The sequence below is a fragment of the Neovison vison genome, chromosome 8 (assembly GCF_020171115.1).
Source record: "Neovison vison isolate M4711 chromosome 8, ASM_NN_V1, whole genome shotgun sequence".
In the NCBI taxonomy this organism is placed as follows: domain Eukaryota; kingdom Metazoa; phylum Chordata; class Mammalia; order Carnivora; family Mustelidae; genus Neogale; species Neogale vison.
This window is the reverse complement of record NC_058098.1, coordinates 128677528-128703252: the sequence shown is the minus strand read 5'-3', so window position 1 is coordinate 128703252 and position 25725 is coordinate 128677528. Positions and strand designations below refer to the sequence as shown.

The 25725-nt window shown below is 42.1% G+C and overlaps 1 protein-coding gene across 5 annotated transcripts in view; it reads right to left on the bottom strand.

Annotated features, from left to right (window-relative positions):
• Nucleotides 1–618: 618 nt before the first annotated feature.
• LDAH (lipid droplet associated hydrolase) overlaps nt 619–25725 on the bottom strand; it is a 109477-nt gene continuing 84370 nt past the window's right edge. For all 5 annotated transcript variants that reach the window (XM_044262007.1, XM_044262009.1, XM_044262008.1 and 2 more), the window contains exons 6-7: nt 17740–17822; nt 619–2845 (exon numbers count right to left, since the gene is read on the bottom strand). In XM_044262007.1, coding sequence (XP_044117942.1) covers nt 2654–2845; nt 17740–17822 — 275 coding nt within the window. In that variant the 3' untranslated portion in view covers nt 619–2653. The remainder of the gene's footprint in view (nt 2846–17739; nt 17823–25725) is intronic.

Here is a 25725-nt window from a genome sequence, read left to right as displayed (position 1 = left end):
GGTTCTGACTCTAACTTAGACCCTTCACTCGGCGCTAGATAAACCCATAGAAGACAAACCTCTGACAAGGACCATTCCTGTGGCTGACTGGTACATACAGGAAGAAATGCTTCTGGAAAGTGAATTTCATCCACTGCTTACCAATTTTAATCTTTTCTTTTTTATGATGATGATGCTTAATAATGAAAATATCTATTAGAGCCAATCTGTATTGAGAAGATACTCTCAGCCAAGAATTGCACTAAATGTTTTAATTTCATCATCCCACTTAATTCTTCCAACAATATGAGGCATGCTTTATTATTAATCCTATCTTCTAAGTGAGGACATCGAGGCATGGAAAATTAGAGAAAGTCGCCTAAAAATCACACCGAGGATGCAGCCTCCAGAATTCTTACACCATATCGTCACCTCATACAAATGCATGAGAACATTGAGTCTTTTGTTTAATTCCTAACGAAATAAAATGAACTTCAATCTCCTAAAATCGGATTCTTCCTTCCCTAGAAGAAGTACTGAGAATTTAACAGAAAGACTTTGGCCCGAGTCTAACACAGGGGGACTGCCGAGCTTACACCCTCCTCCCTCAACACACAGATCAGGCCGGGCAGGCATAAGTGCTGGTAAAAGATTTATTTTGAAAATTCATTTGGTGATCAGATGATAAACAGAAAATGAGCCCATACCGTTCACTTTATCATTTTACTTTTTACCATTTTTTAGGCTCGGATAAACCAAAATAAGACACAATGTCATACACGTGGACTTGTGAAATAGGAAATAATATAAATTATGCTGAAAGGAAAGCCGGGGCTGTTCTTCTCTGAGTAGGTGTGATTCCCCCACGACTTGCTCGAGGGCTTCAAGTCAGTACGACCGAGCATCTCCTATACAAAAGGCACTTTGGAGACAGGAATCCTAAGCTTCTAACATCAGATTTCCAGAAGGCCTTCCACACAGAGGCTGATCAGGACTATATGTGCCGGCCTGTGCCAATGTGTGTCTCCTGGCTTCTCTCCAGGGCCAAGAGCACTCCTTGCCTGGGGCTTGACTCTTCCCCTCCGAGAAGTCATTTGTTCGGATGCAGAAGCCATGCTAAGGGACAGTAACTCGCTCAATACTCACCACTGGGTTGGCAGCATATTAGAGCTCAATCTTTCACTGGGGCTTTAGGCTTTGAAAGGAAGGACAACAACCTCTTGTTCTTAAGGAATGATAACACCATGAGGGGTCTCCTCTAGTGGAAAACTGAATGTTTCTGATCAACTGTCAACTATCACTGCTGTCAGTGGGAATTATTGGCTCTTAGGGTCCCAGGATTGAGTGATTCTAGGGAAGGCAGAAATATTGTGGGCCTACTCTAGGCTGGAGAACAAGCGTCTTCTCTACTGGACCTCAAGGCATCTGGAGAAGGTGAATTTACATAATCCATCATGGCCTGTTTTGGTTCAGCAGTCAAACAATTTCTTTCCCACTAACAAAGCCAGGGTGGAAATGCAGAACTCATTTATGGTAATTCTCTCTTCACCGATTGAAAGATGCCCTCTTAAAAATTACTTACTGGAAGATTTTTCAGAAGAAAAGAATCATGACACAGCCAAGAACTCGCTCCTTGATGCCTAGCATAGTATTTGGCTCCTAGCTGGTCCTCAGTGTAGTTTCACTGGAAAAATCACAGCAGAAGCAACTCCATGAGGCAGGTACACGCTGGCTTTGGGACACCCCAGGCCTCTGCATCCTGGCCCCGCAGGAGAGGAGCCTGCCAAGAGCTCACAGCCTGGCAGGCTGGAGCTCAGCACAGATTTCGGGGCTGTCTCGTGGCGGGAGGTGCAGTCAACAACTCTTACCGAGTTCCTTGGCCCAAGGAATGTCTGGTGAACTTTATTCTGTCTGATGAAGAGCAATCAGGAAATCTCACTCCTCCTCAGGGAAGCTTCTCAGAGATGCAGACAAGCAGTGCCTCTGATGTTGGCTCTGCCTGTGGTTCATGACATGCTACAAGGTAGTATCGGGGTGCGGGGGGCACGTAGGCTGTGCTGGTAGCCAGCTGGATTCTGATGACCTCAAAGTGAGTCCAGACTCTTCTTCAGCTTCTGTCTTTAAGGGAGACCTAGGTCCACGTCCGAGATCCACTACTCATTTCTTCCTGCTACTGGAATGTGTGTCCTCATGATTTCATACACTCACGTATCTGACTCTACTCTTCACATTCACTGTTCTCTTTCACATTTCCTAGTGCGTGTTTCATAATTTCCTCTAGGAGAGCCTACTCCACATGGTAATTGGATTAAAATCAACTAAATTTAGACTTCCTTTGGTCTGCAGGGATCCTGCCTACGAAAATCAACTGCAGGGTGCCACTGGGGTATCTCGTGCAAACATAAGGGGTCTTGTTTAGGTCACTGATCACTGTGTTCCCTGAGTCTTGGAAAATGTGCTGTTAAACCTGTGGTGTATTTCATTGTGTTTACTTCAGCCGGTGGTATGGGGAGCTAGCTGGGAGCTGATAACAAGCCAAGAGGTTCTTTTTTGTTTTTGCTGTCTAATATCAAACATTAACAATGAACACTTATCTACTAAGGGTGTTACTAAGAGAAGGCACAGCCACTGCTGCTATGGACTAGTTCCCAGTCATGTTCCTGCAGGTCAGGACTTAGATTTTGGACAGATCATCCTTTAGCCAGTCAGCTACCATGTCAGCCATTTCCTGCGGAAAACGGAGGATAAAAGCATGAGGGATTTTTTTCTCACAGAGTCGAATATCTCCTTCAGGAAATTCTTTCTTTATGTCTTCATAGTATGCCGTTGGACACCAAGCATCTATAGTTCCATAGTAAAATGTAAGCTAAAAGACAAGACCATAAACATTGTATTAGAAAATATTTTCCTCTTCCAACACAAACACGGCACCAGCAACCTGCAATGCTTTGGAAACAGCTCCCGTCTCTGGCCCTGCAGGCTGGTCCCAAGGCCCCCTCCAGAGCATGGCTCTCTTGAGGCAGGGACCTTCATGGTGTACGGGAGTAAATTAAGAGGCATCTGATGGAAAGAAACCCATTCCCGTATAGGGAGGGAGAGTCCTGCGTGAGAGATCACCCGTGATCCACTAAAAGGACGTGTACATTGAGCCTGGGATGGGCACTGGAGAGGTGACTGGTGAGGACGAGGACGAGTTACTGGGAGGTAATCACTGAGGGCCTAGTGACCCTTCATTGCACACCTCACCGTTTCCATGCAGCCACATGGTAGGCGGATGCGACAGGTGTGTTGGATGCATCCAAAGATGAATCAGGTAAGACTCGGGCTTCTCAAGGTAGCGGATGAAAAGTGACCAGAACCCCTGAGAGTGTCTGTAACATTTCTAAGAACAGGCTCCACGAAGCAGGAGAATGTGCTGCCTCGGCGGGCGGGTCACCCAGCCCTACTTCAGGTGACGGCAAGCAGCTGCAGGGAGACACAGCCTCTGGGAGGACATGACTGAGAGCCTGACTGGAAACTGATCCAGACCTGTCCATGACACACACACACACACACACCCTGCTTTTCCAAAGTCTGTGTTCTGCTGCTTTGCATCTCCAAAATACTTGTTAGTACCTGTTTTTGCCAACTGGAAGAAATCCAAAGAGGTTTTTGCTTTTATGAATAAAGGCGAAAATGAAAGTAGTGCTCAGTGTTCGTTCGGCAGTGGGCAGGTAGAGAGGCTGTGTGCTGCGCGTGTGTGCAGGGCTCCCCTGAGCACCTTCCCCCAGAACCCCATTCCACATCAAGCCACCAGGACTCTGAACTGTGTCTGCAAGCGTCTGCGCTTCACCTCGATTAACGCTGTGCACCCACTAGCAAGATGTGTCCGAAGGTATCAGAAAAGCCTAGGAGAGCTTATTTTTGGGGTCTGGGACCACTCAAAAATTTTTTTTCCATATAGATTAAAGATAACTGCTTCTTTGCTTTATGCCGTTTCAGCTTACAGCATTCACAGGAATGCTCGACTTTGGGATAGTGGTGGAAACCGGAAGTCCCCAGGACTTCACACGATGAAGTGACATGATAAGGTCTGCACGGTAGGATATGTACTCTGGCTACAATGGTGACGAGAACCTGGAGGAGTCAAGGTGTGGTGGAGGACAGGATAGGCACGTGTGTTACTGTCCACTGATTCTGCTCTACAGCCATTAAATCCACTAGCTGAATATGGACAAGAGAGACTGCATTAACAAAAACACTGGTCTTTATTACAATCACCTTATGACTTAGCCAATATTTATAAGGATAGTTAATACTTTATGTATTTTTAAAGATTGCATTTATTTCTTTGACAGAGAGATCACAAGTAGGCAGAGAAGCAGGCAGAGAGAGAGGAGGAAGCAGGCCCCCTGCTGAGCAGAGAGCCCAATGTGGGGCTCCATCCCAAGACCCTGAGATCATGACCTGAGCTGAAGGCAGAGGCTTAACCCACTGAGCCACCCAGGAGACCCTAAAAGGATAGTTAATACTTTAAAGAGGAAAATATGTGATGCAGTAGTCCAGAGAATCAATTACTAACAGTAAACCTTGAGGTGCAGACTTCCTCTGAATTACATCATCGAGATTTTTCTGGGTGTTACCTGGGGTTTTAGTTTTGAATGCTGTAAAGGGCTTTGTGGCTCACGGGCTGCTCACTTATTTGTTCCATCTTCCTGGTTTTTGCTCGCTACAACCATTTCTGGGCACTCCGAAGGCCCCAAAGCCGAAATTCATTTTGCCATGGCTCTTAGCAGAATGGAAAGTTCTTCCTGTTGCTGGAGACCAGAAGGCCTGGCAGTGGCCTGGTTCCTTGCTTCGGGGGTCAGTCTCTCCACAGCTCAGGCATGCTATAGTCTCATGGGCAGTGGGCCACTATTTAGGCCAGCAACGCCCTGCCACAGTTTCCCTTGAGGTACTGCTGGGAGAACCGGCTGCCTGCGGGCATTCATTACCTACCCATAGGCCTAATAACTTTAGGTTCTCTCTACACCACACCCTACCCTTACCCACAGGAATCTTTTAAATTACATCTGGGAAACAGCGTATGGAGCCGTCACCGTGCCCAGTGGCTCTGCACTTCCTCAGAGTACGAAACGGTGCTGAGAGATCTGGAAATGCTGACTTGGACTTGTGTCCATCAGGGGTGTTCCTCTGCTCCAGGGCACTCTCTTGCCGGAAGATTCCTGAACACCAAGAAAGGCTCTCTGGGAGCCCTTGCACCAGCCCCAGCTGATGGTGAAGTCTTGTGAAAAGTCTTACTATGAAAGGGTCACTCACCCAGAAGGAGGGCCAGGCAGAAAGACCTCCCCAGGAGTCTCTTTGATGAGGAGGACGATCAGCCTGCTGCCACTTCGGCCTCATTCTCTTTCTGTGGACAACTGGCATTTCCTTTTCAGTGGGGCAATCACCACTTGAAATGCCTCCACTGAAAAGTCCAGCTTGGCGAGGCTCAGCACAAGGGAAACGCCATTCCTTCCCTCATGCATGAAAGTGTCAGAAGCTGAGCAGGAACAATAAGCATGGATCCCAGGGATCCACACCTACCTACACCAAGAGACCAGTCGTATCCAAGCAGTTACGCGCATGCGCTGCCCGAGGCATGTACTAGGAACCTGAATACTAAGTGTTCTGATGGTGTAGTAGTAAGGATTCCAGATTTCCCATATGTTCATCAAATTTTATTTCTTAATCCTCCATGGCTAGTCACCATTTAGAGTAGGCTAGATTTTGTTATATCTCTAAGTGATGGAGGGGTCTTTTTTTTTTTTTTCCCCTGTAATTCTTCTTTGAACTATATTCACGAAGCGCCCTGTATGAAAATCTTGGCTTACATGTAAAACACATGGCTATTCTAATGCCTTTACATACACTGGCTCAAAATACTTCCCGTCCCTATAGATTACAAGTCACAGGCAATAGATCTGAACAGAAAACTCTGCATCTGTAACCCTAAACAGGAAACTGAAAAAGGATGGGGTGTGTAGAGGTCCTAGTGGGGGGTGGGGGCAGACAGGTGAAGTAGAAAGAAAGAAAGAACTGGACACCGAAGCCTGGTCGTTAAGAGTGTATACCGCTCTATGTCGCTCTGTCAAAGCAAATTTCCATCACGACACATAATAATGAACCGATAAAAACTGAGAATAACGTGCTAAACCCTGGACTCAAGGAGTCCTCACAACACCACTCTGAGGGAGGCATTTCATCCCTATTTGATGGAAAAGGAAACTGAGGCTTAGTGGGAGTACCTTGCTTAAGTGCAAACAATTGGTGCGTTGTAAAGCTGGGTTATAAATCCAGAGAAAGCATTCCTGATCAGTTCTTTTTACTATCCTCTACAATTAACAATGAATTGACCCATGTTATGAAAACATATAAACCTGAAGTTTGGGGGCGGGGGGAGGGTCTTAAACTGGCTTTGAAAACTGAGTGTGGCCAGCAAGGGTAGGAGCACACCCAACATCTGGGTGGTGGTGGTGGGGGGGGGTGGTAAAGATTTACTTATTTATTTATTTGAGAGAGAACGACAGAGAGAGACAGAGAGCACAAGCAGGGGGGAGAGGGAGAAACAGGCTCTCCCCGGAGCAGGGAGCCTGACACAGGGCTCGATCCCAGGACCCTGGGACTGTGACCTGAGCTGAAGGCAGCCGCTTACCTGAGCCACCCAGGCGCCCCTAAACGCCTCTACTTACAGGCTTTCTCACCATCTATGCAGTTCCAGGGTATTCATGGATGGGAAAACTGCCAGGAAATTACCAGAATTGTTACCTGAGAATCTCAGGCTATCAGCGGCACTTTTAAATCTAACGGGTTATTAGAAGATAAATTATTTCCTGTAGTTTCTTTCTCCTTGGCACTCGTTTTGATACGCATGAGAGTTGATAAAAAGTACACATTATTGAATGGAAATTATTCTGTGTTTCCAAATTGCTGTCATGTTAAGTAATTCACTTCTCTATTAAACACAAAATTTAATTTTCCCAGTTGTTGTACATTTTGACTGCTCAGGACTGCTTTTTGCTTTTCCTCACGTGTTTTCTGTGGTAAGGTGGAATTACAGTTATGAAAGTCTCTGCGCTCACAGATGTATTTTCCTTTAGCTTTCAGTGCGCCCCTAAGGAGATCCGTCCCTGCAGAAATGTCTCTACCAATTGTTGTAGTTTGCCACCATACAAAAACCACATTTGTCTGTTCTCATGTGGGTGTTTTCTTCTCTCACTTTTTGCTGCTGAAACTCACAGACTCAAAGCAGTCCCACCAAAAATGACTCTAACCCTATTTCCCATCTGATATTGAAGTGGTTGAAATTCACAAGTGAGTGAAACAGCTCTGGCGTGGAGAAGCTGCCAGACTAGGGAAAAACACAGGCATGTACAAACTGGCCCTTCAACACAAAAGGCAGAAAGAGAGGAACTGTTACAGGAGCCCAACATAGGAAAACCAGAATTCTGCCCTGAAGGGGTCAACAAAGCTTGGTTTTAGTATACATTTTGAGTTGTTGGCTTTCATGCATTATGAACAGAGGATTTATTTTAAGAGCAAAAGAAACGATAGAAATCATCTTATGACCTAAGTTTGTATTTTTGATTTAGCTAATAACTAACAAAAAATCACTTTCAGTGACATACCTTAAAATATATTTTTTAGAGCCCTTGGGTTTTTTTTTTTTAAAGAAAAATTCATTTATTCATTTATTTGAGAGACAGAGAGTGAGAGAGAACAAGCACAGGATGGGGGAGAGCCAGAGGGAGAAGCAGACTACCTGCTGAGCAGGGAGCCCAACGTGGGGCTCGATCCTGGGACTCCGGGATCATGATCTGAGCCGAAGGGAGCTACTCAACTGACTGAGCCACGCAGGTGCCCCAACATATCTTAAAATATTAAACATGAAAAAACCACAAAAGTCTCTCTGTGGTAATGCATGTGTGCCCCAATCCCCTGCCATGGGAATACTATTCAGCTATAAAAAGGAAGGAAATCCTGCTGTTTGTGACAATATGGGTGGACCCTGAAGGCATTATGTTAAGTGAAGTAAATCAGAGAAAGACAAATAATGTGTGATTTCACTTAGAGGTGGAATCTATTAAAAAACCCACATCAATAACAACTCTTGGAAACAGAGAACATACTGGTAGTTTCCAGAGATGGGGGGTGAGGGGTGGAGGGATTTGGTAAAGGTGGTCAAAAGGTACAAACTTCCAGTTATAAGATGAGTAAGTCCTGGGGATCTAATGCACAGCATGGTGATTATAGTTAACAGTATTCTACTGTATACCTAAAAGCTGCTAAGACAAGTAGGCTTTAAAAGTTTCCATCATTTAAGACATTTAAATTTATAACTATGTTAACTAAACTTATTGTGGTAATCATTTCACAATATATACATATAACAAATTCATTATGTTGTATACCTTAAACTAACACAATGTTTGTGTCAATTATATCTCAATAAAACTGGGGAAAAAATCTCTATTTATATTACTTCTCTTTACTCAACAATCCAGTAGGACCAAAGGCATTATAGGAAACACAGGTCTGATAAAAGGAAGTTTTTCATAGTCTCAGAATGTTATTTATTTATTTAATATTATTTATGTATTCATTTACTTCATAAGTTTATTTATTCATTTTGTTAACCTTATGGATAAGCTGAATTTGAGAAGCTCCTTAGAACACAGTTGACTGTGTAGCCAAGTTTGGTGTAAACTGGTTCTTGGCAGTTAAACGTATCAAACTTCCTCTCTTCCAGTGGTTTTTGGGCAACCTGTTTCAGGATACAGTGTAGGCTGAGCCGAGGGGTAAATGGTGTTTCAAGGCAACTCAGAGAGACAGGGCTTCTCATAAAGCCTTCATGTTCTGTTATGGTAAAATAATCTGTGAGAACTCATGATGCCGTTACGGGGGAGAGCAGCGCAGCGGGGCAGTGTCGAGCGCTCAGGCTCCAAGCCGTAGCTGCCTTGACTGGAATCTTGATTCCTCCATTTCTTAGCGTTGTTACCTTGGGCAAGTTTCTTAGCCTCTCTGTGCCTAATTCCTTCCTGTAAAGTGGGGACAGAACAGCTACCTTGTGGGGTGGTAAGGATTAGAAAACTAGCATATCAGGTACTTGACATATAGTAAGCACTCAAAAGGGGAGTTGCTCTTCTACTGGTGATGACGATGAAGACAAAGGGACCTCCTGGGGGGGAGGGGCATCTGTCGAGGGTCTTCCCTATAGTGGGAGTTGTGCTCAGGTCAGAGGAAAGAGCAGCCACTTGACCTTAAATTAATTTTTAAGAAAATACATTTTCTTTTGAAAAGCTGCTTTTGATATGTCAGGCTCAGAAAATATTTAAGTATTATACACTTTCTTTTTTTAAAAGGACTTATTTTTTTGTGGGTGGGGGAGGAGGGCCAGAGGGAGAGAGAGGGAACCTCAGACAGACTCCCTGCCCAGCATGGAACCTGACACAGCGCTAGACCCCGTGACCTTGAGATCATGACCTGAGCTGAAATCAGAGGAGTCAGTTGCTTCAACTGACTGAGCTACCCAGGCGCCCCTATATACTTTCTTTAAGCCTAAAAGCATTTTATTATATATATTATCACATAGTGTACACACACTCTCTGTACACACACACACACACACACACACACACACACACGCTGTATTCCCTTGAGAAGATCACAGGGAATATACTGGAAAGACATTGGTCGGAAGATCCAAGATTAGTCGCCAATCAAACACACGGTGAGGCACAGGCCCTGTCGTCAAGCCGCCACTCACGCTTGGCTCGCTGAAGTGACTCTCGCCACTTTTACTTATTAATGAGACCTGCGGCCCACACTGCAGTGCCATCTGCGTATTCCTGGTCGAGTGTCTTCCAAAATAAAGGACGGCACCAGTATTTGGAGGCTGCCACTTCCCCTCCTGGTCGGGTTCCCAGGGGGAGCCCCTGGGCTCCGGCAGCAGCAGCGGTAAGGCCTCCTGCTTTGCTGGGCCGCACAGGGACTCCCCTGCCAGCATTCCACAAAGGGCTGCAGCTCCCTGTGTGCCCAGCGCGTGTACAAGCCCACCTCTTTAGAGAGAGTCCTGAGCTGTCACACTTGCGGCAGGGAAAGCCGCGGCACGGTGTAGATGCTCAGGGAGGAGACACATTGTTTCCTTTGTGCTCTGAGAAGTCAGAAAAATTGTCATTCCTGCTTTCTCCACTTTCCCTCTCCTTCTCAGAAATAACTGCCACCTGACAGGTTTCGGTTTGTGGTTTTTGTTTTGTTTATGATCAAAGAAGCCAAAGATCAGATACAAAGCAGGGTCAAATTAGTACCCCAAGTATCCCATCGATTCCCACTGCTCCTTGAGGTGCCGGCAGAAGGAAGAGGGCTCAGTGGTCATAAAGTACTACCAAGGGGTCAAATTTGTACCCGAACACCTAGTTACCTCCAGCTCGATCTCCCTGTCCTGCTTCATTGCCCTGTTTGCATCCTCTCCTCGCCGCCACTTTCTGAGGCTCAGGGTCCTAAGCCTTCTGCATGCACCCCCCGCCCCCCTGCAGAGAACCCCAGGCAGGCTGCTGCCTTCCCTCTTGGACAGGAGGCCTATTCTGTAACATAAGCCTCTTTCCCGTTATTTAAAAATCACATTCCTCTTGGGAACAGAGGGACAGCGGTAAATAAGAGCTTTACAATTTCACTGCAGTCTTTCTGAGCAACCCTTTTTAGGAACTTGAAGAATTGCTAAAGAAAGGGAGACCGTTTAGGAAATTCACTTTCCAATTTACCTTGTTTCCTTTCTTCCTTTTATCCAGAATTGGCTCCATTATCATTCTTGAGAACATGAAAATTAAAATCCCCAAAGATGAAGAAACGTGGCTGGGGATGGAGGAGACAACACAACCCTTTATGACCCCTGAGCCCTCTTCCCTCTGCAGGCACCTCGGGGAGCACTGGGAACTGAGGCACCAAAGGAAGAGGGGGAGGAGGCAGGCTGGTGGGTGACCGACTGGACCCCTCTCCAGTGGCACAACAACAGGCTTGCAGAGTGAGGCTCTCTCTTTCCTGGGTGACTCAAGTGTAAAGGGCCAGAACACTCACTCCTAAAGGTGGCGGACCAGCTAGCGACCAGCTTTGTCTCCTTCTTACGCTAGCTTTGTCTCCTTCTTACGCGGGACTAGCGTAAGAAGCTGACCCGAGGTGTCGATTTTCTTCTGGCGAGGCTACAGAGTCTGAGGCATAGGGAACAAATTTATCGCCCTGTGTTTCTGTGTCTTCCTGGTCATATGCCTCTGGAAACTAGCAGATGTGCTAAAGGGTCTTGTTTAACTAACTTAGAGAAATGGCCAATTTCAGCTCATCTGAATTCTCTGCACGAGGGTACTGGACCAAGTCTTGGGAAGATTAAGTACTTCTCTTTACCACTGTTCGTTCCCGTACAACATCTCCCCTAGGCATCTCAAGGGGAGCGGTGTCTGTGATCTAGAACGGGGCTGGGACATTCCAGAGTCTCTTGGCTCTATATTTAATATCACCGAAATCTTTTGCTACAGAATGAAAATATCTGGGAAGGAGTGTGTGGGGGGAGAAGTTAAGCAAATAGTCTTTTGGAAGCATTTAGAGGCATATCTAGGATATAACTAACTTTATAATAATAATAATAATAAACTTCTTTGAATGCTCAGTATATGCCAGATACCCTTGGAAGGCCTTTATATGAATTACAGCAGTATATTTTTGGAACAAATGTGTGATACTAGATACTATTATCAAACCATTTTATTGATGAAAAAAGGAGGCACGGTGAGGTCACATAACTTAGTCAAGGTTCCATAAGGAAGCGAGTGGTAGAGCTGGTGGGGTTTGAACCTCAGGCTGTGACTCAGAAGACTGCTCCCCAGTACACACCAGCTTCTTCCAACCACGCTCCCCTGGAGAACTCAGGGTACGCTAACACAAGTGCCTAGGATGAAGCTCTCAAGGTCAAAATGATTGAGACAAAGACAAATGTACGTACTTCCAGGATGATTATGACATTCCGAATAGGTTTCAAATGAAACAGGCAGAACTAACACAATCCGTTTCAGACTGCGGAGCGGCGGAAGGCAGTCCCGGTTAGCTGGTCCAGGCAGCACTTCCTACGCTCTGCTAAGCAGGACGTGCGCATGTCTGAAGGATTTGCACGCCCCAATCTGCAAACAACTGCACAGGGTTTCTTCCCAGAGGCAACAGGCACCTCTGGGCTCAGGTGGGCCAAGAAAAGAGCCATGGCGGAGGAGTTCCCGTGCCTGAGGGCATTCTGCCCCTTTCCCAAACCACCCTGTCACCCTGGCCTGACCCTCTGGGGGCAGGGGCAGCACCACTTTGCAGGTGGTCCCTCGACGGCTGCCCGCCTCTGTCACAAAGCTGCACCTCGTGTGTTCTTGCTGGGAACGACCTGAGACCCCTGCTGCCTGATAGCGAGGTTCAGATCCGGGCTGGCAGTAGCGCACACCAGCTGTTTCCATACGCCTGGGCCAGAGATGGTCACGGCAGTTTAGAATTTCCCTCCTAAGTGAGTTTTAAATGAAAACTTCAAGTTTCTAAACCAAACACTAATTCACTTTTCTGTGAATGCGACATACATTCCCTTACAGTTTAGAACAATGACAGAACAAGGGAATGCGGGCCTATTTGCCTCAGACACACCAGGTGCCTCATAAAGCATTACATACCCTAGGGGTTCCCAAAAGAATTGGGATTGGGGTGGGGAAAAGGTAGAGCTGATTCTCTTACTTGGGTTTATTCTAGTCTGGTTCTCATTCCCAGCCCTCCCCTCCAACTCCTGTCTTGTTCGTCAGCTCCTCTACTTCCAACCTTTCAAGCTCTGCTCTCCCAAGGATCAATCTCTGGATGTCTTCTCTCCACATACAACTTCCTTTTGTTACACTTATCCAGGCTCAAGGCTTCAAGTCTATCCTCATTATACCCAATCGAAATTCTGCCCGCACCACCATTCTAAGCTTCACACGTGTCTGCTTGGTGGTCCCACAGCTCTCTCAAAGTACCCACAGGAACTACTTTCTCAACCACTCCCACGGCTTGCTGGTTCTTGTCCCACACCCCCTAGCCTGTACCGATCTCAATACAGAGACATAACCCGAGACGCTTCCTTCTCTATTCTCTCATGTCCTATTAGTAGAAGTGCTTCTGATTCTACTTCCTAAACCTTCCCTATCTTCCCTCCTCTCCGCCCCCATTCCACTGCCTCAGTCCTTGTAAAAGCTTTTCGAGTGATCTCCCTATCTCAAATCTCCTCTGCTCCAATATTTTCCATACATCCCCCACCACCCCAATAATCCCTCTCACTTGTTAACCCAGCCACATTCTTAGGGCTGACTGATGTGAACTGGTCGCTCTCAATGGGCTGGTGGTTCGCGGATGGCATGGGCTCGGATGAGTAAGTGGATGTCAGACAGTGGCCAAACATTTTGTATACGACCCTGATCATTACCCCTTTGCTGAGACCATGCACTAATTCCCCCACAGCTCAAAATAACCTCGTCTTTTTAGCATAGCATTTCATAGCTTCTTATTCTCAGGCCAGCGCTCAAGCCACACCACCACGCTGCCCCACCCTGTCTGGTGTCTCCAGGGTAGGGCTTCCTCACTGGGGGTCTGTGGGTCCACATGGGTTCATGTGGATGCGGTGACAGAGGGGGAGGGGTAATGTAAACCTGCTTGGGAAAAAAGATGACATCTTTATTTTTGCCAACCTCTAACTGTAACTTAGTATTTCCTTCAGTTAGGAATATAGGCAGCAAACAATAGTTGAGTAACGTCTATATTTTGTTACCTATAAAATTATGGAAATTTTCAAATCACAGAAAAGCTGGTGAAGATAACTAAAAAGTTACTTATGCTCACTGCTACAAATTTACAATACTAATTCTGACTGCTATTATATCTCATTATTTATATTTAATGTGTTAATAAAGGTGCACAAACTATATACCACAAATCTGTTTTTAAGTTATTGTGATAACTATACTTCAATATAATTGCTTTTTTTGGTAGTAATTTCATGTATTTATTTTATGCACTTAAAAAGTTACTCTGAGTAGGGGTCCGTGCATGAGAGGGCCAAACAGACCCATGGCACAAAAGAGGCTTAGAATCTCTACCTTGATGGCTTCCCCATCCATCTATCCATGCATCCGGTACACAATTAATTATTAACTCCACAGGTGTCATACAATGTTCTGAGTCTTTAGAGATACCAAGATGAGAAAAAACATAGTTCCTGACCTGTAGATACACAAGAGGGGCAAACTGACCTCTTAAATACTGTGCAAAAAAGGCAATATTATAAACTACACAGGGAACCGGGAAAGCTGGGGGAGCGACATCTAACCAAAACCAGGGTCTGGGGAAGGTCTCCTGGAGATGACAATGGAGCCAAGTTTCAAAGGACAGGTAGGATTCAGTCAGGTGAAGACAGAACACAGTCTGTGAGGCCACAGGTCTCTTGGAAAGAACGGTGAGTCTGGTATATTTGCTCCAAGAAAGGGCAGCAAGTCTACGTAGTATTGAAGCCCCGCTAATAAATGCAACTGCTACCATGGATGAAGTCTCTAGAACTGGGGGGGGGGGCATGGAGGCAAGCAGGTTGGCAATCAGCCCAGTAGATTTTTCAGAGTTAAAAAGGCCCACTTTCCTCAAGAAGATAAAAAGTGGACACGTGGACAATGGAAATCCAGTGGTGGAAAATCTGAATGTAAAACCAAAGCTTGCAGATGATGGTACGATAGTTTTCTAGGGGATCAGAAAAAATCCCAAAGCCATCCACATGATGGAGTAGACTTTTAGACTAACTTGCTTGTGGCTTCCTGACCAGATGGCACAAAGACACATTTTTCAGAACTGCTTTAAAATTTGTTGAATAATTGAGATAGCTTCAAGTATTTTTGCAACAAAATATGTGGGGCTCATGGAGTCTTCACACTGGACAGTCCTGGGTAGGTATATAGTTTTTGACCGCCTCTGTTTGGGGCTGAAATGGGACAGAGTATCCTTGACTAGAGTATCCAGAAACGGGTATGTCTAGTTTTGGGAATTGGTTTTCAAGTTGAACAACATATCAGGATTGTTTGGAAAGCAATGCCCACCACTTTCCTAAAACTACGTGCCCTTTCGAGTTTCCTTATTTTCTCAAACAGACTGGGACGTATGTTGATTCAACTTTCACCAATATTAAATTACAGCATGTTTCCTCTTTTTTCATTACAGAAACAAAAAGTTGCAATAAACTTCCTGAACTGGAACTGTATTATTCTAGTGAAGGGATCAAACTGAGTCGGTACAAAAGATAATCAATTAAAGGCAAGGTAGTTTTGCATCATTAAACTAAACAATGCCTCGCTTTCCCAAATTCCGTATGTACCTTTTGTGCTGTCTTAGGAAAACAAAACTATTCTCTGTAGTTGGAAAAGTTTATTCTTGTGACTGTGTTAATAATAACCTTGAAATGGCCTGCTGTCTACCATTATACCCCCATGTTTCTCTTATAAAAGTTTCAGTAAACTTAGAGTCCTGACCCAGTTACCATCAGCAGACTTCGATCTGGGAATGATTACACTTGCATATGGATTTAACTTAGGACAGGAATAAGTCAGCACCATCTTTTGACCTCTTTCTGAGCACAACATACAAACAGAATCCAGAAATGATGAGTATTTTACAGCAGCTGGCTTCCACAGGTGGAAGATGGGTTCTGACACATGATGGGTCTAGTCATTCTGCAAGTGTGAGTTTTGGAAGTGGGCTTCTGCCAGTCTGATTATTAACTGGGAATTGAGTTGTTTTTATGAACTTCTAGCCTTGAGAACTTAAATGCATTTTTTGAAACAAATTCACTTATAATTTAGCTGAAAAATAAAATACTGTTTTTCTTGTATTTTTACATCCTTCAATGACTGGAAACAGCTGAAAGCCCTGGAGAAAGTGTTTTTCTGAGGCCCCAACCTCCCCCATTCAGCCAGTGAGGGTTTCCTTCTGGCTTCAAAATTTCAATCTCTAGCCAAATGCTATTTTAGAAAAAAAAAAAAAAATGACCACTATGGCCCTAAGTCAAACACAGATTTTCAATCCTCTCTGGGTACAGCTCCTATAGATCAATATTCTGAAAAAATATTTTTTTAAAGAAAGTATACATTTTTTGCTTTAAGATAATTGTATTGGGAGGTTCTAAAAATATGAATTAACACTGTAGCAAGCTGAAGTCAAACGTTTCAAAGTTTATGAAGACATTCTAAACCCAGGGGTAGGGTATCTGAGATCTGACCTGCAGACTGCGGGTTCCTGGGCCTGGAATAGCTGGCCCCTCAGCAGGGCACCCTGCGTCGGACCCTGCAGATGTCACAGCTCAGCGTTGACCATAAAACTCTAGATTAGCACAGCCCCCCCCCCAAATATATAAGCTTCTATGTAATTTGAAATTTTCTAGTAACTCCATTAAGAAGTATAAAAGAATAGATGAAATTACTTTTATTTATTTATTTATTTAGATTTTATTTACTTATTTGACAGAGAGACACACCGAGAGAGGGAACACAAGCAGGAGGAGTGAAAGAGGGAGAAGTAAGCTTCCTGGCCTGATGCGGGGCTCGATCCCAGGACCCTGGGGTTATGACCTGAGCTGAAGGCAGCCACTTAATGACTGAGCCACCCTGGCGCTTGGAAATTACTTTTAATAGTCTATTTTATTTAGCCTAATAGTCTAAAATATTATCATTTCAACATGCAATCAATATAACAATATTAGTAAAATATTTGATCTCTTACACGTACTAAGTTTCTGAAATCCAGTGTGTCTGTTATACATACAACACACCTCCTTTCAGACTAGCCACGTGGCTGGTGGCTGTTGTGTTTAGACAGCGCAGCTCCATCCTATGTAGAATGGACAGCAGACAAATGACGCCATGGGAGTACCAGAGCCACCAATTCTAGGGTTCTTAGACATATTCTCAAACAAGGTACCCTCCAGTTTCAGAGACTGGTGCTTCCAAATGTGTTTGTGCAAGACTCAAACATTTGGGGGTGACTGGGTGGCTTGGTCAGTTGGGCATCTGCCTTCAGCAGAATAATTGAGATAGCTTCAAGTATTTTTGCAACAAAATATGTGGGGCTCATGGAGTCTGCTTCTCCTTCTCCCTTGCCTTTCTTCCTGCTCATGCTCTTTCTTTCTCTGAAATAAACTAAGTCTAAAAAAAAAAAAAAGACGCTAACATTTGGAGCAGTAACTCCCAAATGCTAAATATTTCAATCTTTGCCTTTCTGCACCTGCTTGCAAAGAAATCCGGTCTTGGTGTCAGAGCTGAACATTCCTATTCTAATGCACTGGAGAATAAAGAAAGACAGGCTGAGTCAACAGGTCATAGTGATGTTAGTTTTTGTCCAGTGTTCTATTTACAATTTGATATAACTCATTATTCTATATGTTATTGAGACCACCTCAGTAGAAGGCCCCAGAGAGAAGCATTGATTCTAGAAGCAAACCTAACAAAAACAGGTGGTAAACTTTATTTAAGTATATACTGAAATCTACAGTCAGCTATACTTACTTCCTATGCAACTTTCAAGAACTGCCTTATTTGAGCTAGAAGTAGAACTCTGTGTGAAATCTACAAACCCTGGAGGTCTTACAGACTCTTAACCAACTCTAGTACTTCACGCTCAGTAAATATTTCTGCCCATCTACTTACTTCCTTGCAGCACCAAAGTGATTACCTTAGGTAAGTATGTCCTTATGGTTTCGTTGTCTCGCTTCACCACCTGCATCATTTCTTGGCCCCCAAGGTAGGCAGCATTAGCTACATTTAAAAAAAAGAGTCAAACACTTAGAATATACACAATGAACACAAATGTCAAACTAATCGGGTTTAATTCCCATTCCCACTTTTCCTTACAGAAAGCACTGTCTGATGTGAGGCGTCACTGAGGCCAAGAAGGGTATGTTGCCCTCACTTTCTCAACAGCGACACACAGCAGTGACAGAACAGCCTAACTTCAGCCACCAGAGCAAATGACCTACGGTGCGATTAAAAGCACAGACTTACAGATAAATCATGTATACTAGGGAAACTGCATGCAGTTACTAATGTGGAACTTTCCTGACCTTTTATTTATTTTTTTTAAAGTTTTTACATCTAAAATAAATGTTCATTTTAAAATAAGTTTAAAGGCTCCTAAGAGTTTTTATTGAGGGTTAGTCCCAATGTACTGACTGTGTAATGAGCAAAGTTGACCCTCTCCCTTCCAAGATGTCATATACCTGAGAAAGTCCTCATCTACAAATTTTCATTAAATGTTGTGTACCTTGGGTTCCATTTTCATTGGCATATTATTGTTACATTGCTTTCTTTTCTGTCATCATCTGCCTCATATATTTGTCCTTTTCTTTATTTTTTAATCTTTTCTCATTTTGTTTTAAGTATGTCTCTTGAAATCATAAGTAGACCTCTTTAAAAATGTAATCTAAAAGTATTTTAAATAAAGGGACTTAACGGAGTCACATATATTAATATACGAGATCTCTGGTCTGATTCCAACCATCCTGTTTTGTATATGCTTTGCTTTCTTTTAATTTCCAACTTTTTATCCCCTTTAGTGTGAATGATGTTTTCTTCTTCTATTTATTTTAAAGTTCATTTTTTTTTTAGTAATCTCTATACCCAACATGGGGCTCGAACTCACAACCCCAAGATCAAGAGTTGCGCGCTCTTCTGAGTGAGCTAGCCACGTGTCCCTTTACTATCTCTTAAAAATTTCTTTTCATTAAATAGTCTGAAAGCATGAATTCTCCTTTTATTCACTGAGTGGTTAGCTGTACCTAAAATTTAGGAAAAAAACTTATATTTTTTCTATTGCTGTCTGGAATTAATCAGTGTCTATAATCTCTCCATCCAAATAAGGTGGACCCTGGCATCCCGGCACTTTCCTCATGCCTTCCTTTACCCTGTCTCCTCCTGGGAACTGTAGGTAAAAAACTCTTATTCCAAAAGCAGTTTTCCATGCCTGTTACTTTACCACAGCCGATTCAAACAAATTCTGGACACACTGTAAAACAAGGAGGCAGAGCTGGTATTCTGGGGAGGTCAGTGCCCTGGTTTTGTAGGTCAGAGTAGTGAAAGGGAGAAAGCTGCTCAAAGAGGGGCTGGGGAGGAAGCTCCAGAGACAAGCAGAGGGCTCCTCTTCAGCTCCAGCTAAGTACTAATTGGCACTATCACGTGGGACACCACTAGAAGCTGGGGAAAGAACCGCCCGAGAGGATTTAGAGGGACGAGTGCCCAAACTGGGAGTAGTTACTGTTCCTACCAGCCTGGCAGGAAAATCTTGTAATTCATGGTGTATCAACTATAGAACTTGGAAAGGTTTTGCTTTGGTAGTGGGGTAACATTAGCTCTAAACTAAATGCTGTCTTGCAACCAACTAACAAAGCTTAAAAGCAAGAACAGAAAGTATCAAACTATTTCCAAATAACATAACTGTCCCATAACAAAGCTCAAGAACTTCTACATAAATACAAAAATATCCAGCATCCAAAAAGGTAAAATTAACCATGTAAAACATCCCATAAACAGTTATCAAGCATGCAAGGCAGGAAAATACAACCCCAAATAAGGGGAAAATTTAGTTAAAACAGACTCCAAAATGACAAAGATAATAAAATTGGAAAACATTAATGTTGCTGTGAAAACTGGATATACACACAAGAAAGAATGAGTTGGACCACTCCATACTGTATACAAAAATTAATTAACAACAGATCACAGTTCTAAATTTAAAACTCTCCGAAGGAAATAGAAGAATAAATCTTTGTGATCTCAGATGAGGCAATGGGTTCTAAGATATGACACTAAAAGCAAAAGTGAGAAAAGGAAAAATAAACTGGTTTTCATAAAAATTACCACCATACACACTTTAAAGAACACCATCAAGAAAGTGAAAAGACAGCCCACAGAATGAAAAAAAAATTGTATATTCAATAAGGATCTAGTATGCACAATATATAAAGAACTCTCACAACTCAATAAAATGACAAAAACTTGGTTAAAAATGGGCAAAAAGGAGCACCTAGTGGCACAGTTGGTTAAGTGTCCAACTCTTGATTTTGGCTCAGGTTGTGATCTCAGGGTCACTGGCTTGAGCCCTGCACTGGGTTCCAAATGCTCAGCTCAGAGTATGCTTGAGTTTCCCTCTCTCTTTCTTCCTTTGCTCCTCACCCCCATGCTTGCATGTGCTCTTTTTCTTTCTCTCTCTAAAATAAGTAAATGAATCTTTAAAAAAAAATGGGCAAAGATTTGAATAGGCCTTACTCTAAAGAAGAAGTACAGATGGCCAATAAGTATGTGAAAAGATGCTGAACATCATTAGTCATCAAAGAAATGCAATCAAAACCACAATGTCATACCACATCACACCTAATGGATGGCTACAAGAAAAAAAAAAGGACAAACAAAAGTGCTGACAGGGATGCAGAGAAATTGAAGCCCTCATACATTGTGGGTGGCATTGTAAATTGGTACAGGCACTTTGGCAAATAGTTTGAAAGCTACTCAAAATGTTAAATATAGAGTTACCACATATATCCAGCACTTCCATTTGTAGGCACAAACCCAAGATAACTGAAAACAGAGGTCCGCACAAAACTTTATATGAACGGGTACAGCAACATTGCCCATGATAACCAAAAAGTAGAAACAATCTGTATGGTCATCAACTGATGAATGGAAAACCAAAATATGACATAGCCATATAATGAATATTACTGAGCAATAATGAAGTACTGATACATGCCACAACATGAATGAACTCTGGACACATCATGCTAAATGATAGAAGCAGGTTACAAAAAGCCACATACTATACAATTCCTTTTATGTTAAATGTCCATTATAGGCAAATACATTGAGAGAGAAAGTAGATTAGGGTTTGTTAGGGACTGGGGGAAGGTGGAAATGGGGAGTGATAGGCATGGGTTTCTTTTTAAGGTAATGAAAATATTCTAAAGTCAGATAGTTGTCAAGGTTGTACTACTCTGAGTAATATACTAAAAAACAACCACTGAAGAGTGAGTTCTATGGCATGTTAATTATATCAAAATTAGCCTATTTTTATAAAATTGGTATTTACAGATACTAAAAGTTTTGTAACCTATTCCATATATTTGAGAAGTGAGAAATATTAAACATGTTAAGCAGAATTATGGAAGATATAAGACATAATTCAAACTTCTAGAGATGAAAAATACATCAGATGGGATAATAGCAGAGTAGACATCATAAAAGAAAAATTAGTGAACTGAAGACAGAGCAATAGAAACTATCCAAAAGGAAACATGGAGAAAAAGAAACTGGGGTTGGGGGGCAGGGAGAAGAACAGAACCACAGAGAACCACAAGTGAACTTGAAAGTGGTGTCATATGTCATATACCATGTAACTGGAGTATCTGAAGGAGGGAGGTACAGAAAAAATATCTGAAAAAATATTAAAATATTACAACCATAAACCCACAAATCCAAGAAGCCCAAAGCGTAAGAACCGTGAAGAAAGCTATACCAAAGTACATAATGAATTGCTTTAAACTAGTGATAAAGAGAAAATCTTAAAAGTACACAGAGAAAAATGATATACAGTTGACCCTTTTATAACATGGGTTTGAAGTGTGTGGGTCCACTTATACAGGGATTCTTTTTGATTAATGTAGGACAGTACTGTTAATGTATTTTCTCTTCCTTATGATTTTCTTTCTTTCTTTCTTTTTTTTTTTTAAAGATTATATTCATTTATTTGACAGACAGAGATCACAAGTAGGCAGAGAGGCTGGCAGAGAGAGAGGAGGAAGCAGGCTCCCCACTGAGCAGAGAGCCCGATGCGGGGCTCAATCCCAGGACCCTGGGATCATGACCTGAGCTGAAGGCAGAGGCTTTAACCCACTGAGTCACCCAGGCGCCCCTCCTTATGATTTTCTTAATGTTTTCTTCTTTCTGGCTTACTTTACTGTAGGAATATAGTATATAAAAATGCAATATACACAGCATGTATTGACTGTTTATGTTATTGGTAAGGCTTCTGATGAATAGTAGGCTATTAATAGTTAAATTTGGGGGGAGTCAAAAGCTATATGCAGATCTTTGACTGCACAGGGGGTTGGTGCCCCATCCCTCACATTGTTCAAGGGTCAACTGTATTACATACAGACAAACCAAGAGCTAACATGACAGCAGATTTCCTTCTGAAATGATGTAACTAGGAGACAATGGAGGAACACTTCTAAAGTAACGAAAGGGGGAAAAACTTGTCAATCTAGAATTCTATAGTCAGTGAAAATAGCTTTAAAAAAATGGAGGCGAAATACATTTCCAGACATACAAAAGCTGAAAGAATTAACTGTCAGTGGAACTACAAGAAATGTCATGAGAAATACTTAAAGCGAGAAGAAGATGGAAATTTTGTCTACACAGATAGATAAAGGACATCAGAAATAGTAATTATGTGGGTAAATTTAAATTACATTTCTGTTATTTATAGCTATTTATAAGACAGCTGACTGTTTAACTGAAAATAATAATAACATATCAAAGAAGGAAATATATGACAACACTATCACAATGCAGGAGGGAGAAAGGACTCACTGTTGTTAAGTTTCTTATGGCATACTTCAAGTGGTATAATGTAATTTGAAGGCTGTAAAAGTTAAAGGTGTTCATTGTAAACTGTAGTGACCACTGACACAGCAAAGCAAAGAATGACTAATAAGCCAACGAAGGAGATGAAATCATAAAAAATACACAACTGATTCATAGGAAAGTAGGAAAAAAGCAAAAATGGAACAAAGACATAGGAAAATAGAAAAAATATATATCAAGATTACAGATTTAAGCCAGCCCAATTCATAACTATATTAAATATAAATTGTCTCAACATTCAAATCAATAAGCAGAGTGGATAAGAAAGCGAGAGTCAACTATTTGTTGCCTACAAGAAAGAGACCTTATATATAAGGAGATAAATCGGCTAAAAGTTAAAAAATGGAAAAAGATATATCAAGCTAACTTTAGCCCAAAGAAAGGTGGAATGACTATATTAATATCAGAAAAACTGGACTTCAGAGATAAGAATATTACCAGAGATAAAGGATTAATTCATCAGGAAGGTATAAAAGTCCTAAATGCTTATGCACCTAATATGTTTGAACTTCAAAATACGTGAGGTAAAAACTAACAGAAATATAAAAAGAAACAGACAAATCCACAAATATAGTTGGAGATTTCAACACTCATCTTCCAATAACTGACTGAACAGTCAGAAAGAAAATCAGTAAGGATAAAGAAAATGACACCATCATGAATACTCAACTTCTGCATCAACATGGATGGGACTGGAGGAGATTATGCTGAGTGAAAGAAGTCAAGGAGAGAAAGTCAATTATCATATGGTTTCACTTACTGTTGTAACATAAGGAATAACAGGGCGGACATTAGGAGAAGGAAAGGAAAAGTGAATCAGAGAAGAAAGGAAAAGTGAATGGGGGGAAATCGGAGGGGAAGATGAACAATGAGAGACTGGACTCTTGAGAAACAATCTGAGGGTTTTAGAGGGGAGGGGAGCAGGGGGATGAGCGAGCCTGGTGGTGGGTATTAAGGAGGGCACGTATTGTATGGAGCCCTGAGTATTGTATATCAACAATGAATCTTGGAACACTGCATCAAAAACTAATGATGTATTTTATGGTGACTGACGTAACACAATAAGAAAAATAAAATAAAATAAAAAATAATAAAAAAAAAGGAAAAAAGAAAAAGAAAAAAAAATGACGCCATCAATCAACTCGACCTAAGTGACATCTATAGAACAGTCTCCCCATCAAGAACAGAATATACTTTCTTTTCAAGTATCCACAGAGCATTTCCCAAGTTAAGCCACATCCTAGTCCATAAAACATGTATCAATCCATTTAAACAATTAAAATCATACAAAATATGTTCTCTGGCTATAATGGAAGTAAATTAGAAATCGATAACAGAAAGATACCTGGAAAATCGCCAAATATATAGAAATGAAATAACCCATTTCAAAATAACCCCTGGGTCAAAGAAGAAATCTAAAGGGAAATAAGAGAGTATTGTGAAGTGAATAAAAATAAAACCACATCATATCCAAATTTGTGGGACATGACCACAGCAATATTTAGAGAGTAATTTATAAAGCACTAAAAACCTATTTTAGAAATGGAAAAAGATCTCAAATGAACGACCCCAGTTCCATCATAGGAAACTAGAAAATGCCAAAGTAGGCAGAATAAAGTAAATAATAATATTCATAGCAGAAATTAGTGAAACAGAAGGCAGAAAAACAATTGAGAAAATAAATGAAACCAAGAACAAGTTCGGTAAAATTGATAAGCCTTTAACCAGACTGATCAGGAAAAAAAATACATGAGAACATGAGATATAAAACATTATCAATATTGGGAAAGAGAAGTGACACCCTATAGATCTTACAGGCACCAAAAGGATAATCAGGTAATCTTGTAAATGACTTTATGCCAAGAAATTCAACAACTGAGATAAAATGAACAAAGTCAGAAATTTTAAGCTTACTTGAAAACAGATAAGCTGAAAAGTCTTATATCTATTGAAGAAATTAAATTTGTAATTTAGAGCCTTTTCACAAAGAAAATTCCAGGGTAAGAGGACTTCATTGGTCCACTCTACCAACTATTTAAGGAAGAAATAATATTGATTTTATATAAACTCTTCCAGAAATGACTACACATATATGGATATCGGGGTTTTGACAGACAGAGGTAGCATTTAAGAGCAGCAGAAGATAGTGGTCTGTGGTAGGCAGAATTCTAGGCTGACATGAATAATCCTTGCCCTTCTATGGTCTCCTCTCTTTGGAGTGTGGGTGACACCTGTGAAGCTGATGACATCTTAACCCCTTAACTAGGTTACGCTATACAGCAGAGATGACTAGGGATGATCATCCTGGTGGTCTTAACCAGGCACACAGCTCTTTGGAAATTTGAGTTTTCCTCTGGCTGGTGGAAGAAGAGGGGGTCAGAGATGCGGAGTGCGCAAAGGATTAGAAGAACCACTGCTGGTTTGAAGCTGGAGCTCCTGTGGAAGGGAACGGAGACTGACCTGTGGGAGCTGAGAAGGACCCCTGGCTCACAGTGAGCAAGACAGTTGGGACGTCAGTCATAAAGCCACATAAACTGGACTCTGCCAACAACCCGAATGAGCTCAGAAGTGGATTTCTGGACATGCAGGGCCATAAGGGAGGTTTCTGAGATCGGGGCAACAGGGAGTCTTGAGCTGAGTAGGAGTTACGTGGGAGTTTACTGTGGGATAATTCGTGAAGGTAAAAACATTCATGTTTTAATCACTTTTCTGTAGTATTAGTCCTGAATCAAATAGCTTATAAGGAATTTTGTATTTCCAAAAGTAAATTTTTTTTTAAAATCAGGGAATGTACCTCACTCTGTCTTTATTTCTATACTTCTTTTTCCCTGATAATTTCTGATCTAAGTATACTTTTTTTTTTTAAAAGAAAGTAACATACCAGTTTCCTTTCCAGTAATTGCTCCAAGGAAGCCATCTTTTTCATTCCTCAGAAATGCTTGTAACACAACACAGTGGTCAGAAATAATAATACCAAATGGACATGTAATTTCCTAAGGGAAAAACACATTTCTCTTGGCAATGA